The following is a 15,023-nucleotide window of genomic DNA, read 5'->3' on the forward strand; positions in this document are numbered from 1 at the left end:
CCTGCTTCTCCCTCTCCCACTCCCCCGGCTTGTGTTCCCTCTCTCGCTGTGTCTCTCTCTGTCAAATGAATAAATAAAATCTCTAAGTAAATAAATGAATAAATATTCTGTTCTCCTTCTGGTGGACAATAATAGAAATCTAAATTTAGTTTTTTCAGCCTTCCTAATGCTGCTTTCTACAGGGTTGTATGGCGTCTTCTGCAGACCTCTGTAATTCACGATTCAGTTAATATTTGTGGAGATTTATATGTAGACTTTTGCCTTTTCCCACAGTGGCTCTTTCATTTGTGACATTTCCCACCTTGATTTTCAGCCTCAAACTCTCCACTCTGACACTTAAAGCCAGTAAGCCTGTTTTTCTTTGGTTAGTTGGTTTGTTTTCCTAGTCATGCTGTATCCCATGTATGGAAGAGCATCAGTGGGGGAAAGCTGTATGAACCTTGACTCTAACCTAGTGAAGTTCTTTCCTTCAAGGGTTATCAGCTTATCCCTACTTTTAAGAAGTCTTGAGAACCATGAAATTGTATTTTAAATTTTTCTCAGAGTTAACAAGGTTAGTCTGGTATTTTAGTTCATGAACTCTCTCTTGAGCTGTGTTTCATAGTGTTGTAATATCTATCCTTTAAAATTCTATTTTTGCTTCTTAAGTTTTTATTCCTATACCTTCTCTTTGGATATTTTTCTAACGTGGCTTTTCAGTTTTGACAGTCATCTTATTCTCTTGTCATGCTTTCAATTATCTATTAAAACACATTAATCCTACTCATTTAATTTGCTAATTCCATTCTCTTCTATATCTTGGGATCTGATATATAAGGGGAGGGTTGTTTCTTTTTTATTTTAATTGATGGTGGCTTATTTATTTATGCTTATTTGAGTTTTTAATTGTAAGTTTTTCCTCCCTTTGGAAATTTTATCTATAGGAATGCTTTGAGCATGGACATCAAAGTGCATTCCTGAAATGAGGAATTTGTTGTCATCTCTCAGAATATGGGGGCATACCCAAAATTAGATTGCCCTAAGTTTGGGTCTGGCTTGATGTTTGTGGGACACACAGTTAATATGAATGGAAGCTCTAAACCCGGAAATTGATAGGAATAGTTAGTGGAGATACACAATTTTTTCTCTTTTGGAGTGAATACTATGAGAGTAAAGATTCTTCCAGAGATCTGTTCACCAATTTTGCTGGACTTGGGAGCTTTCCTATCAGTTTTCATTTCAAGCATTGGGCTGTGATTTGGGGTATGTAAAGGCTCTGACTTCTTTTTCCAGGTGCTTGGAGAGCTGTTCTCATCACCAGGTGAAACATGCTTCCTTGTGCCCTGTTCTGCTGCTCACTTTGTCTTCTGCTTCGTCTCCTGGCAAAATTGCCTCCCCGCTCCTCTCCTTGTTTGCATCTGCTGGGGTCTTCTTCACAGACCTTTATTTTCATCTCTCCTGTACCTGTTAAACTGCCAATTATATTAAGTGACAAATCAAAGTTAATTTGTTTTCTATTTACAGGAACTCCTCTGTTACTTGGGTGAATTTAGACCCATTAGTAATTACTGGGATTATTAATATTTTGGGTACATGTCCCCTCTATTGTTTTGTGTTTCCTCCTTTTAATGCTTCCCAGTTGCTTATTATTATTATCTGTATTATTATCTGTATTATTATCTCCTTCTGTATAACCGTAGCAGCATATTTGATGGTTAAACAGCACACATTTATCTTCCCAGTATTTGTGGCTCAGGGGTCCGCACAGCTCACTGGTTCCTTTGCTCAGGCTCTCACAAGCCCTCAATCTAGTGGTCCACTGTAGCCGCCAGTCTCATCTGAGGCTCTGCAGGAGAAGGACCCACCCCCAAGCTCACATGGTCACTGGCAACACTGAGTTCTTGGTGGGGTGTTGTACTGATGGACCGTTTCTTGCTGGTGGTCAGCCAGAAACCACCTTCCTTCCTGGGTGGGCCTCTGCATGTGACAGCCCACAACACAGCAGCTTGCTTCTTCAAAGCTAGAGGGGAGCAGGTCTCCGAGGAGGCCTGGTGGTGCCACCTCACGTGATGTAGTCACAGACATATAATCACATGCATCCCACTGCCTGTAACTCATCCGAGTGTTAGAAGAAAATCCCACTGTCCTCTGCACTCAAGGACAAGGAATCACGCAAGGGTATGACACCAGGAGACGCCCATCATCATGACCTCTGTAACATCTGTCCACCACATTCCCCGGACCCTTTTTTGGATTGAGATCATTTTCTTTGTCATTTTTTTTAATACTTTGCATTATTTATATTATGCATTCCTACTGAGACCCATACTTCCCCAACAGTATCTAGAGTTGATCAGATTATGTATTCTTTTCCCAAGGAAGTCGAGGTTAGTTAATGCATAATATTACATATGAAAAAAATATTAGCGCAGATCTGGGATATTAGATGTGACCAAGAGATGCACCAGGCTTAACATAATTCTGATTGAAGAAGAATGACTCTCTGTGGACCCACATCTGATCCTACCCTAGGAGCAACACACTGTACCTTTTATCACTTACTTCTGAGTCCATATATAAATCTACCTGCCCTCTGTACCATCCTCAAAGGACCTCGGTTTGCTAATGATTGGAGTAATTAATTGGGGTTCAAGTACTAATGACTAATAATGGCATTCTATATAATCATCCTAACCGCTTTTCAAAATGACTGAGGCCTCTGTGCCTTAAGCCAAGGGAGCAAGCGATGCGAGGCTTATTGACTTCTTGAGAGGATCGATCTGCCACACATAGAAGGTGTTATGAGCAAGGTAACTGCCCCCAGACACGTCCTGATACATAGCGTTGGATCTTCTTTAGCCGAAAATGCCAACGCACAATTGTCTTCAAAACATCTAACCTATTTTGGACCTTCTATCACCTAAATCATTGCCTCTTACCATTTACTTCACAAGGATAGGAAACTGTGATGAAAATCATAACACACGCTCCAAATTAAGTCCTTTTCCTTTGCAAGGAAGATTTGTAAAAATGGAAATGATCTGTGTCTCCTTACAAGACCACATGCTTAGGTTACAAACTCCACTGAAGCCATTTTAATTGTTTCTCTTTTCAAACTGGTTAAGCAAAATCCTTAATGTGTAGTTTTTATGGAAGACATTGTACATAATTCCAATTTATGCTTATTAGTATGTGTGTCCTTCGAACTTAGGAACTCCTTATTTCTTTGCTTGTGTGTGAGTGTGTGTAAAATTGTTGGCACCAGTTGCTATAGTCAATATCTAAAGTGCTAAGCTCAACACAAAATCTAACTTCTATCAGAAAGGAGCTATTTCTACCACTTGAAAAATGTCTTATCTGCTCAGCCCCTGCTCGCAGCTTTCTAGCTGTGGCTTTGGAACAAAGCCATGATTCTTCTACCGGAAAATGTTTGGGGATAGACTTTGAATGTTAAGTCATTTGGGATGATGGTTTTTTTTTTTTTTTTTTTTTCCAGTGGATGCTAGCATCCACTGTTTGTGCAGTATGAAGACATCAGTTAGACTAAAGCAAATGCAAAATAGATATTATATCTAGACTAATGCCGGGGCTTAGCACATAAGCACATCTCTAGAATGCTTCCTTATAAGATGTGGCTGTGAAGATTTTGCCCATGTTGGGTTTGCCTGCTCTGATTCCCGTCAGGTCCGCAGGGGCATAAAGCCTCCCGAGGACAATACTACGTATGTGCAACCTGGGATCGTCTGGATGTGGTCCTTTGTACAAATGGCAACCTGGTTCATGAACTAAATTAATTGTATGAAAGTATTCTAAATTGGTTCCCAGTTGAGTCCAGGGTTCTCTCCAGCTCTAAAATTGTGGTGACGTGAATTTTGTTCAAGTGCCATTTACATACTGATGTGTGTGTCCCTCCTCATTCTAAGTAGTCATTTACATACGTCTCGTAAGGACAGCGTGGGAGGCGCCCCGCCAGCCTCGCTCCTGCCATAGGCTTTCCCTAGTCGCCCCTTCTTCCCTTCCCCCTTCTGTCTTCAAAAGCACGAGATCTTTTTCTCTGTGATCCGTTGTGAGAGAGACTCATCTGAATCGGGGTGAACTCTTTACCCACAGACGTGCGGTCTGGGGGGTTTGGGAGGAAGACAGGGCCCAGGTGACCATCCAGCGACGCCATGCCCGGGAGGTAGTCCTGCCGCAGCCAGGTGTGGGGGACAGTCTGCGTGAGGGGGAGCACAGAGGTGCTGGTGATAGCAAGGATTTCTGCAGGGCAGGGTGGGGAGCGCCCAAGGCCTGACGCGTGCGCTCCGTCTCCTCCTTCCCGCCTTTCTTCTATGATTGCTCCCCCTCCACCACCTGCAGCTTGCACAAAAGGCTCCAAATGACAGGGTGAGTCATGTGTGGGTATTTCCAAGAACCGTGGGCGGACCCCGAGAGCCCTGTCCCTGAGGACGCTTCCAGCCTGCTGTGTTGAGGACACCAGCCCTCTGCTCCCATTCACAGTCATTCTCCACACGCTGCTAGGAGACCTGGGTCTCTTTCCTCCAGCTTTAAGCAGAGATGTGTACGGCAGACGCGGTCGTGCTCTCCTCTCCCGACGTGGGAGTCGCCGAACACGGGTGGGAAAGAACGTGGCTCGATTCGGTGGCGTTGCCGGGCAGCGTGTGTGATTATCCTGATGTGCGGCGGTCCAGGCGGCACCCGGCCGTGTGGCGGTTCGCCGTGGGGTGCAGTGCTGCGGGGAAGCCAATCTTACGCTCTGCCGTTTGGAAGGTCCCGTCTGTGTAGGCGCATTCGGGGTTCAGAGCAAAGGTGGTCAGTGTTTCCCGGGGAGGCTGCGTCTTTACACCGGGAGTGCAGCCCACAGAGCAAGAATGAATCCACAGGCTGCATCAGAAGATGGAAAGCAGCGCGGTGGCAGGTGATGTCTCGCTGTGCCACCAGGCTGGGTGGGAAGATGGGGGACAGGCACGCTCGGGAAGGGGACTCCGGCTCTCATGGGCCTAATGTCCGCTCAGAATTCATCGGTGGAAACCCTGCCCCCAAGGGTGCAGCCTTTGAAGGCAAGTAGGGTCAGAGGAGGTCCCCAATGTGGGGACCGTTTGGGGGCTCTGGTGCCCTTCTAACAAGAGCCCCGGAGAGCTCGCTGCCTGCCCTGGGAGACACAACAAGGCAGACAAGCCCCAGGTCTGCGGCTGGGAAGCCGGATCCGCGGGATCCTTCTTCTTGGACTTCGGCCTCCAGCGTGACCGCGTCTGTGGTACGTTGTCAAAGCAGCCCAAGAGGACCAAGACGTGACCTGACCCCTCATCCGGCTCAGACTCGGGACACATCTTCCAGCCTTGACTCCAAGAAGTCAGGGTGGCTAGCGTCCACGGGAACCGGGTGAAGGCCAGTGATCAGATGTCTGTGAACACAGTGAAGCACCAGGGGCTCCAGGACGCTGGCCTTCTCGGGGACGGCAGGCATGAGAGTGGGAGACAGGAGGGCCGAAATTGGCGTCCTAAGCCGCACGGGGTAGAAATTCCAGAACACACATATGCCATGGGGGCTTCGGCTGTGCCATGGACAGGTGGTGTCCTTCTGGTTCCCGTCCCGACCGGGGACACACTGGGACCGGTTGATGGGGCTGTTGCTAGGGCTGAGCTGGCTGGGTGAGCGAGCGCGCGGGCTGTTACATCGCTGCCGCGACGCGGGTTGCCGATGCTGCTGTCATTTTCGTCGTCTGAATCAGCATTGTGATCCCGCAACGGCTGAGGAAGATCGCACCATTTCCCAGCATATATGGTCTTGGTCTAAAGGACTGACCCACAAAAAGTCCAATTTCCAGTCCTTTGACATTGGGGGGAACGTCCACCACATGGGGGGATGTGGGGCTCTCCAAGGACCCCTTCTTCTGCTCCTGGTGCCTCTTTGCTCTCCTCTGCCCCTCCGTGTCCCGGGAAGCTGACTTGCACAGATGACGTCCTTGCCCTGCGGCTTCTCCCGGGGTTGGGCTAAGGCAGGCGCTGGCAGGAGCAGGAGGGCAGAGAGCAAGGGCAGAGCGCTTTTCCTGTTCCTTCCCCCCACGCCCGGGTCCCTGAAGACCGCGGCTTCTGTTGGCCTTCCTTGTCTCCCAGCCTCCCTTTCCGGGATCGGGCGGCCTCTGCTGCCCAGTTACGAGCCCCGGTACAGCACTGTGTTCGGTGGTTCCCCCAAGCTCACCTTCAGCTTTAAGAACCCTCTTTGTTAGCCTTCCCTGCATCCCCCCGTGTGGGGGCGCCCGCTACTCCACGGAGGTGCTTTCGTGATCCTTGAAACCACCTCCTGTCATTGTTTCGCTGGCTTCAGAGCCATTAAAGGAATGTTCCAACTAGTCGTCTTTCCTCACCACCTGAGACGGCTGACGGTTTAACCTTCAGCATGTGGACACTCAGACACACCCCTAACAGGCAAAGCAGAGGGAGACAAATTAATGCTCTCTGCCTACGCACCCCTGTTTAATTATGGAGAATATGTTAATGTTTAAAAGCATCACTGAGATGCTTAGTAAAGTAGCAGGTGTTACAGAATTGCATTTTTATGATCCTTCCCCGTATCAGACATGGAAATTATGGTCTCTCCTGCAATTTCACCGCTTGCTAAATGTTCCTCGTCGGTTACCACAGATAAATGCTTCTTTTTAAATCATATGTAGACAATTAGAAACTTTTAGGTTAATTAATTTCCTCTATTAGAAGAAAAGACTTTATATAAATTAAAGGCAGTGGGCTTCATGTGATGCCGTGTGATAGGATTACTTTTTTATTGAATTTTTCGATGTAGACAGATGGCATGACTCAAAGGAAAATTTGGTGGTAACAATTCTTTAGAGAAGAAACCCTCAAAGGAGCCATTTTTTTCCTACACACAGAATAGTTCTAACACCAAATGTAGAGGAGGGGGCACTACCCCCAGCAGCCGAGTCTTCAAATGTCTGGATACCAGCAAGGTGCCCTCCACCTCGAATCAGTCGCGCTACTAACGAGCTGGACTTAGCCCAGACCCCACGCGTGAAGGGCTCGGTCCCATGAGACCTTGCTCCTCCTGCAGTATACCTGTTGCAAATCCCCAGGCTAGCACTATTTCTCTCCAACTTGACTACAGATTGAGGGTCCATGACGCCCTTCTCAAGTTCGTGATTGAATATAATGCCTCAAAGAACTCAGTGTAATATTTTACTTAGATTTACTCATTCCTTATAAAGGGTACAGATGGAGGGTTAGATGAAGAGGTACGTAGGGCAGGGTACGGGGAAAGGACACCCAGGGTCCCTGCTCCCCCAGGCTGGCCGCTCTCCCTGGGCTTCCGTGTGTTCATCAGTCTGGAGGCTCTCCAAACCCGCTTGCTTAGAGTTTTTTAAGGAGTCTAATTATAAGATGGTTATTTTTTGATTGTGGTGTAATTGACATACAGCGTTACGTTTCAGGTGTACAACATAATGACAAATATTTGTAGATATTGCGAAGTGATCCCCACAGTAAGTTCAGTTTTAACATCCAGCGCCATATAGAGTTACAGAATCCTTTTCTTACATTGAGAACTTTAAAGATTTATTCTCTTCGCAACTTCCAATTACACGATTCAGTATTATTAATTATAGCTGCGCTGCTTTGCATCACCTCTCCGGTGCTTAGTTATCACGTACCTGGAAGGTTGCACCTTTTGACTGCCTTCTCCCACTTTGTGCATCTCTGACCCCTGCCTTTGGCAACTCTCCGGTCTGTTCTCTGTATCCTTGATCTTATATTTTTATTTTTATCTTTTTACACTTCCACAGATTCGATCATACGGTATTTGTCTTTCTCTCTCTGTCTGGTTTATTTCATTAGCGTCGTCCTCTCAGAATGTCATTCTTTACCTGTTCAGCCGTCAGTGGACGTTGAGGTTTGTCTCTAACTTGGCTGTTGTGAAGAACGTCTCAGTGAACACGGGGGTGCAGGTGTCCTTCCAAGTCAGTGTTTCCGCTTTCTTCGGGTGAGTATCCGGAAGTGGAATTGCTGGATCATACAGTAGTTCTGTCTTTAGTTCTTTTCGTACTATTCTCCGTAGCATCTGGCACCAATTACATTCCCACCAGCACGAGGGTCCCCTTTCCTCCACCTCCTCCCAGCGCTCGCTACTTCTTATCTTTTCGATAATGTCTTTGTAGCAGGTGTAAGGTAATAGCTCCTTGTGGTTTTGATTTGCATTTCCCTGGCCATTAGGCACGTTGAACATCTTTTCATGTAGCTGCGTACATCCATACGTCTTCTTGGGAAGATTCAATTCAGATCCTCTACCCACTTTTTAAACCAAATTGTTTATTTTTGCTGTTGAGTTGTATGAGTTCTTTACGTATTTTGGATCTACCCCTTAGTCGATATGATTTGCCAATACTGCCTCACATTTAGTCAATTGCCTTTTCCTTTTGTCGATGGTTCCCTTGGCGGTGCAAAAAGCTTTTTAATTTGATGTGCTCCCACCTGTTGTTATCTTTTCTTTTGGTGTCACATCCAAAGCCAGTGATCACAAGACTGGTGTTAAGGAGTTTATCACCTCTGTTTTCTTCTAAGAGCTTTATGGTTTCGGGTTTTTCATCAAGTCTTGAATCCATTTTGACTTAGTGTTTTGTATGGTGAAGAAAGTGGCCCAGTTTCATTTTTCATATGTTACTGTCCAGTTTACCCGCATCGTTATTGAACAGACTGTCTTTATTCTATATTCTTGGTTCCTTGGCTGTAATTAATTGACCATATAATCATGGGTTTATTTCTGGGTTTTCTATTCTTCTCCGTTGGTCTGTGTGTCTGTTTTTATGCCCGTACCAAACTGTTCTAAGTACTATAGTTTAGTAGTATAGTTTGAAATCAGGGTGTGTGATACCTCCACTTTTGTTCTTTCTCAAGACTGTTTTGGCTAGGACCTTCTGGATAGTTCAGTTTGTTAAGCATCTTCCTTTGGCTCAGGTCATGATCCCAGGGTCCTGGGATCAATCCTGTGTCAGGCTCCCTGCTCAGCAGGGAGTCTGCTTCTCCCTCTCCTTCTGCCCCTCCCCCTGCTTGTGCTCACTCTCTCTCAAATAAATAAATAAGATTGTTAAAAAAAAAAAAAGATTGCTTTGGCTATTTGGGTCTTTTGTGGTTCCACAGAAATTTAAAAATTCTTTGTTATCATTCTGTGGAAAAATACCATTGGGATTTTGATAGGGATTGCATGCTGCTTTGGGGAGTGTAGACATTTTAAGAATATTAATTCTATTAGTGGAATCCATGAGTATGGAATAGCTTTCCATTTCTTTGTGTCTTCTTCAATTTCTTCTATCATTGTCATAATTTTCAGTGTGTAACTTTTTTACCTCCTTGGTTAAATTTATTCCTGTTTTATTCTTTCTGATGTGATTGTAAATGGGATTATATTTTTCTCTTTCTGTTAGTTCATTATTGATGTATAGAAATGCAACAGATTTCTGTATATTAATTTTGCATTGTGCAAATTTAATGATTTAGTTTTTAGTGCTAACAGTTTTTTTTGTGGAATTGGTTTTTTTTTTGTGGAATTGTTAGGGTTTTATATATATATATATAGTATGATGTCATCTGCCAATAGAGAGGGTTTTACCTCCTCCTTTTCAATTTGGATGACTTTTTTTTTTTTTTTTTCCTGCCTAATTGCTGTGGCTACAACTTTCAATACTCTGCTGAGTAAAAGTGGCAAGAGTGGGCATCTTTGTCTCATTTCTGATCTTATAGGAAAGGTTTCAGTTTTTCACCATTGAGTATGATGTCAGCTCTGGGCTGTCATATGTGGCCTTTACTGTGTTGAGGTCCCCCATCTCCATTACTACTTTGTTGAGTCTTCCTTTGGACTTGAGAAATAAAGGGGAGGAGAAAGATGAAAAGGAGGGGAAGAAAAATTATTTTTAAAAAAACAGGAGGGCTGCTGCCGCGGCGCTGCCGCCTGAACGCCGGGACTTCGTACAACTGTCTTCTTGTCGCGCGAGCCGCGAGCCTCGCTCTTCCCCCCCCGGCGGCGACGGCGACTGCGGCGGCGGCGCTGCCACCTCCAGCGGCAGCAGGAGAGAGCGGAGGCGAGCGGGCGGCGGGCTCCATGGAGAGCGGCGGACGCCCGGGCAGAGGCGGCGTTTCCTCTCCGGCACCCGGGCTGCAGTGACCCGCGCTTGTTCCCTGCCCCGCGTCGAAGCGGCCGCCGACTCCGGGACTGACCGGCCTCGCTGCCACTCCCCGCGCCGCCGTCTCGCCTCCCGGCGCCCCCCTGTGCCCCGACTCGCCCGCGCCCCAACTCCCCGGCGGGGTGGCGGCGGCCGGGCCCCCGCGGCGGCGGCCGGAGCAGCAGCGGCAGCAAGAGCCCGCCTCTATGATGAAGTTCAAGCCCAACCAGACGCGGACCTATGACCGCGAGGGCTTCAAGAAGCGGGCGGCGTGCCTGTGCTTCCGGAGCGAGCAGGAGGACGAGGTGCTGCTGGTGAGCAGCAGCCGGTACCCTGACCAGTGGATTGTCCCTGGAGGAGGCATGGAGCCAGAGGAGGAACCTGGTGGCGCTGCCGTGAGGGAGGTGTACGAAGAGGCTGGAGTCAAAGGAAAGTTAGGCAGACTCCTGGGCATATTTGAGAACCAAGACAGAAAGCATAGAACGTATGTTTATGTTCTTACTGTCACTGAAATATTAGAAGATTGGGAAGATTCTGTTAATATAGGAAGGAAGAGAGAATGGTTCAAAGTAGAAGATGCCATCAAAGTTCTCCAGTGTCATAAGCCTGTACATGCAGAGTACCTGGAAAAACTAAAGCTGGGTTGTTCTCCAACCAATGGAAATTCCACAGTCCCTTCCCTTCCAGATAACAACACCTTGTTTGTGACTGCCGCACAGACCTCTGGGTTGCCATCCAGTAGAAGATAGAACTGGGAGGACCTCCCATGTGCAGTCTTGTGGGGAGAGGTCTCTTTATTTTTCTTGGTAAACATCCGAATGATGCTTGCAAACTGTCTGAATTTGCCATGCAGGATTTTCAAACAATTTGCAAGTTTTTCAGATGTTTTCAGATCTTCTTTAAAAAAAAAAATGTAAAATATTTTAATAAGCCAAAGCCATGTGGAATTTTTTTTAGATGCCTTAATTGTGCCCCTGCCCCAACCCACACTCCCATTCTAGTTGTCAATTTTTCACACATTTTGTTCAGTTTTTCGTCCATTTGACATCAGTCTGTGGTTTTTGTCAGATCAGCTTATGGGTAGATCTTTTCTCTAAAATTATTTCCTCATCACAGCATTAACATAGTCAACAAATTCTTATGTTGTAGAAATTTATAAAAATCTTGATATTAAAGAAATCTGTCTATCTGAAAACGTGTATCACAGGATCACAGTTCTAATTTCTAAATTCCAGATTTTGACTATTTCTGTATGGTCCAGTAACTACTTTGACAAAGGACTTAATTTGCTATTTTCAGGAATTTGTCAACTCATTTGTCTAAATTTTCACAACTGGTACGTCTCTAGCTACCTGATAGGGCCAGTTTCCCTCTATAACCCGAACTTTCTGTTAAAGGACTATTAACTGTATACAGTTGGTGATTTTTAGAGAGGTATGTTAAGAAAGATGCATGTAATAAATACATCATCATGAAAAACTGTATTCATGAGATTTAAGTTAAGCATGCTAGATTGCCAATTCCCTTTATCCATAATCTCTCTACACAGAATACTTGAGAACCATAATTCTCTTGAGGTAAATGTTTCCTGTTTTTTAATTTACCGACCCCTCTAGTTAAACTTACTGGTTACCAGTAGTGACCCACAGAATTAAGAGTCTAACCTCAAATGCTAGTCAATGGTGACGACATCACAGTTGAGAAATGGCCTCCTTGCTGTTCCACTGTTACAGACTTAGATTATTAAGACACCTAAGAATGTCTCATCTTTCATAGGTTGCTAGTAAGGTACTACTTATCCTATAACTATTGGGGCACTGGAACATACCTGAACCAAGAATTACTTTGTCTTATCTTTACACTCACTTGGAATCAAGAATCCACTGACACACACACAGGTACCTTGTCTGAAGCCCCTGTGCTCCCTTTCCCCACCAAAACAAAACAAAAATAACAGAAATGAGACGGGAGGACAGAAACATTTGAATAAGAAAAACATGGGGCGGGAGGAGTGAAAGATGATTCTGTATGTAGGCGTTAGCCTTGTAAATATTATAACTGGTGAGTATAGAGTAGAAAGTTAGTATAGTTGTACATTCTACAAATTGCTAACCTTTAAAAATATACTTGCTGCTAAAAAATAGAGTGCTGTTACACCTAAGGAAAACCGGTGCAGCTGTTTTGAAAAAGATTTGTGCCATAAATGCAGCTGAACTAAATACAAATATTAGTTCACAAATTAATGCTGTCAGAGGAATGAGTAAAATAGAAAGACTTTTAACCAATGACATTTCATTCTAAATTACGTAGTGTGATCAAACATGATCATCCAGAATTTTTGTATTTTTCTTTGTATAGGTTATGTTTCCTGGGTGTTTTTTAAAAAGGAAACATTTTAAATCCACAGATTGACACTTTCAATCTTTAATGGACTTAAGATTTTTTTCTCAGTAATCGCTGAAGTCTTTAAATTATATACCTTAACACAGCAGAGGAACTGGATTTTGTATATAAAACTGTCCACCTGAAATGCTGTCACAAGTACTGGGGGTGGGGGGGGATCTTGTACATGATATTCTTAGAGGTAATAATGCATGAACTTACTTTATAAACTCCTAGACTGTGTATTTGATATGTAAAATATGTACAGTATTGTCAGCCATCTCTTAAAAGTTGAGCCTATAAATATTGTTGTATAATTTTTTTTGGTCAAGAACATTTGGACTAAGTAGTGCCACTAGGGTCAGGATTTTCTTCAGTGCCATTTAGCAAACCAACGGTCTTCAGGTCTATGCAACTAGCAAAAATTGGTATGATGCAGAAGAATACTTCACAGTTGTCGCACTTTGAATTTCACATGAGGGATTCTTCACTATTCCTCTGGAACCCAGGCTAGCAAAATTAGAGGAAAGGCCCTAAAGAGATTTCCATTTCTGTTGAGGAGGAAAAGCCTTCCTTTCCAGGCTCAATAGTTGAATCTACTATGGATGACAGTGTCTACTATCTCAACCCTTGAAACTTCACAAAGTGTTGGGACCCATTCTGCTTTCTGTGGTGTAGATGGATAAAAATTGGGCAGCTAAATTTTTCAGTCCCATGTGCCTCCTAAATAAAAGAAGTTAACTAGGTTATAAGTTGACATGCAGACACAAAGTAGCAAACTATCCTGAATATTTGTTGTTGGGGGTTGTGTGTGTGTGGGTATGTGTGTGTGTTTCAATAAACAGGTGAAATTTGCCCACCAGGCATGTGCCATTCAACTTTCTGTCAAACAGTTGTATAAAGCGGCAAAACAAGGGGGGTGTGTGTGTGGAATGATTGTTGTATACACTCTAAATTGCTTTGCATGGTCTCAGAGATAATTGGTGTAAGAATCTTTACTTTTTTTATATTTGGAAACCAAATAAAAATGGAAATAATTTTTTTTAAACCATAAAAAAAAAAAAAAAAACAGGAGGGATTTATTATAGATGCAGTTAGAAAATATGGAATAAGATTTTAAAAGACAAAAGAAAGAAGGAAGGAAGGTAGGTTGGTAGGTAGGTAGGATGGTTGGTAGGAAGGGCCTTTCCTTTAATAACCCTTGCTGACCTACCAAAGCTGGGAGAACTGTGGTCATTTTCCCACAGCCATTGGCCCATCAACATCAAAGTCAGATCTGATACAGGCTCTACTCCGACATCTCAGTTCTAAATTTCTGGTTGTACGTCTGTCATCTTTAACAACAGCTAATGCTATTTTTATTGTCAGCTTCACTTCACTCAGGGCTGACCTCACAAAAGAGACCTAGCTAATTCTTAACTTAGAGTCTGGGGTTTTGTCTTTTGTTTTGGTTTTAGAAGCTCTGCCTAAATAATGCCTAAAATATTTTCTCCTAGAATTTTTGTTTTCCTAAGGGAAATTGCGGATACAAACTCAGGCTGTGTTTGCACTTGCAAAGGGAAACAAGCTAGCTTCGGTGGTCTCGACATTGTTTTTTTATATTTTAGATTTCTTCAAATATATTAGCAAGTCAAAAGTCAATCTTAGTGCATTAAAACAATTTGGAACATATTCATAATACTTATACAACTAAAGTAGTTTAAAACTAAGCAACAAATGAATAACATGCTACTTAAAATACATGTCCTCAAGAGTCAAATTTCTTGTGCTAAAAAATGCAAATTAATAAAAGACCAGCGGGGGGGGGGGGTGGGGAAGGGGATGAGCAAATATTATGAGTAAACAATTTATAGAAAAATACATGTATAAGAACATGGATTTATCTTAAATGATAGTTAATTAAGATATTCTACCTTAAATGTTTTATTTCCACTTAAAATAAGACTTTGTTAGTCTTTTGACACAATTTGCATTTCATATTTTATTATATAGATGTTCCCATATGCAGTAGCCTTTTATTTTCAATTTTAGTCTCTAAGTTAAAATTTTAAAACCTTCTAAGTGCAAAATGCTCTTAGGCTTTTCCTTCTCTTCACTTGTAGTCTTTTTATTTATTTTTATTCATTTTTTTCCCTCATAGTCTTTTAAAAAATAGTTTCAATGAGATGACTTTTGCACAAGGAAACCCACCCTTTCTAAATGTACAACTCAGTATTTTTTAGCATGTGTACAGAATTGAGCAGCTGTCAATCTTAGAGTGTTTCATCACCCCTAAAAGAATGTCTTTGTATCCTTTTGTGGTCACTTCAGATCCATGGTCACCACAACTGCCCCTTCCTACCCAGTCCAGTAACTACTTCTCTCTCTGTTTAGATTTTCCTATTCTGGACATTTCATGTGAATGGAATCATACACTCTGTGGTCTTTTGTGACTGGCTTCTTTCACGTTAACATTAAATGTTCATAAGATTCCTTTATGCTGTAGCATGAACCAGTACTT

At 43.6% G+C, this 15,023-nt stretch overlaps 2 protein-coding genes across 2 annotated transcripts in view; both read left to right on the plus strand.

Moving 5' to 3' along the window:
• DPP6 (dipeptidyl peptidase like 6) overlaps positions 1-15,023 on the plus strand; it is an 848,700-nt gene that overhangs the window by 62,724 nt on the left and 770,953 nt on the right. The gene's annotated exons all lie outside the window — the stretch shown is intronic.
• On the plus strand, positions 9,972-13,385 carry LOC131829977 (diphosphoinositol polyphosphate phosphohydrolase 2). Its single transcript, XM_059172345.1, has one exon. The coding sequence runs from the start codon at positions 10,348-10,350 to the stop codon at positions 10,888-10,890; it is 543 nt and encodes a 180-aa protein (XP_059028328.1). The 5' UTR covers positions 9,972-10,347; the 3' UTR covers positions 10,891-13,385.

The sequence above is a fragment of the Mustela lutreola genome, chromosome 4, assembly GCF_030435805.1.
Source record: "Mustela lutreola isolate mMusLut2 chromosome 4, mMusLut2.pri, whole genome shotgun sequence".
Lineage (NCBI taxonomy): Eukaryota > Metazoa > Chordata > Mammalia > Carnivora > Mustelidae > Mustela > Mustela lutreola.

Excerpts from the sequence above, each read along its gene's own strand:
- LOC131829977 (XM_059172345.1), top strand. The coding sequence starts at position 10,348 with ATGATGAAGTTCAAGCCCAACCAGACGCGGACCTATGACCGCGAGGGC.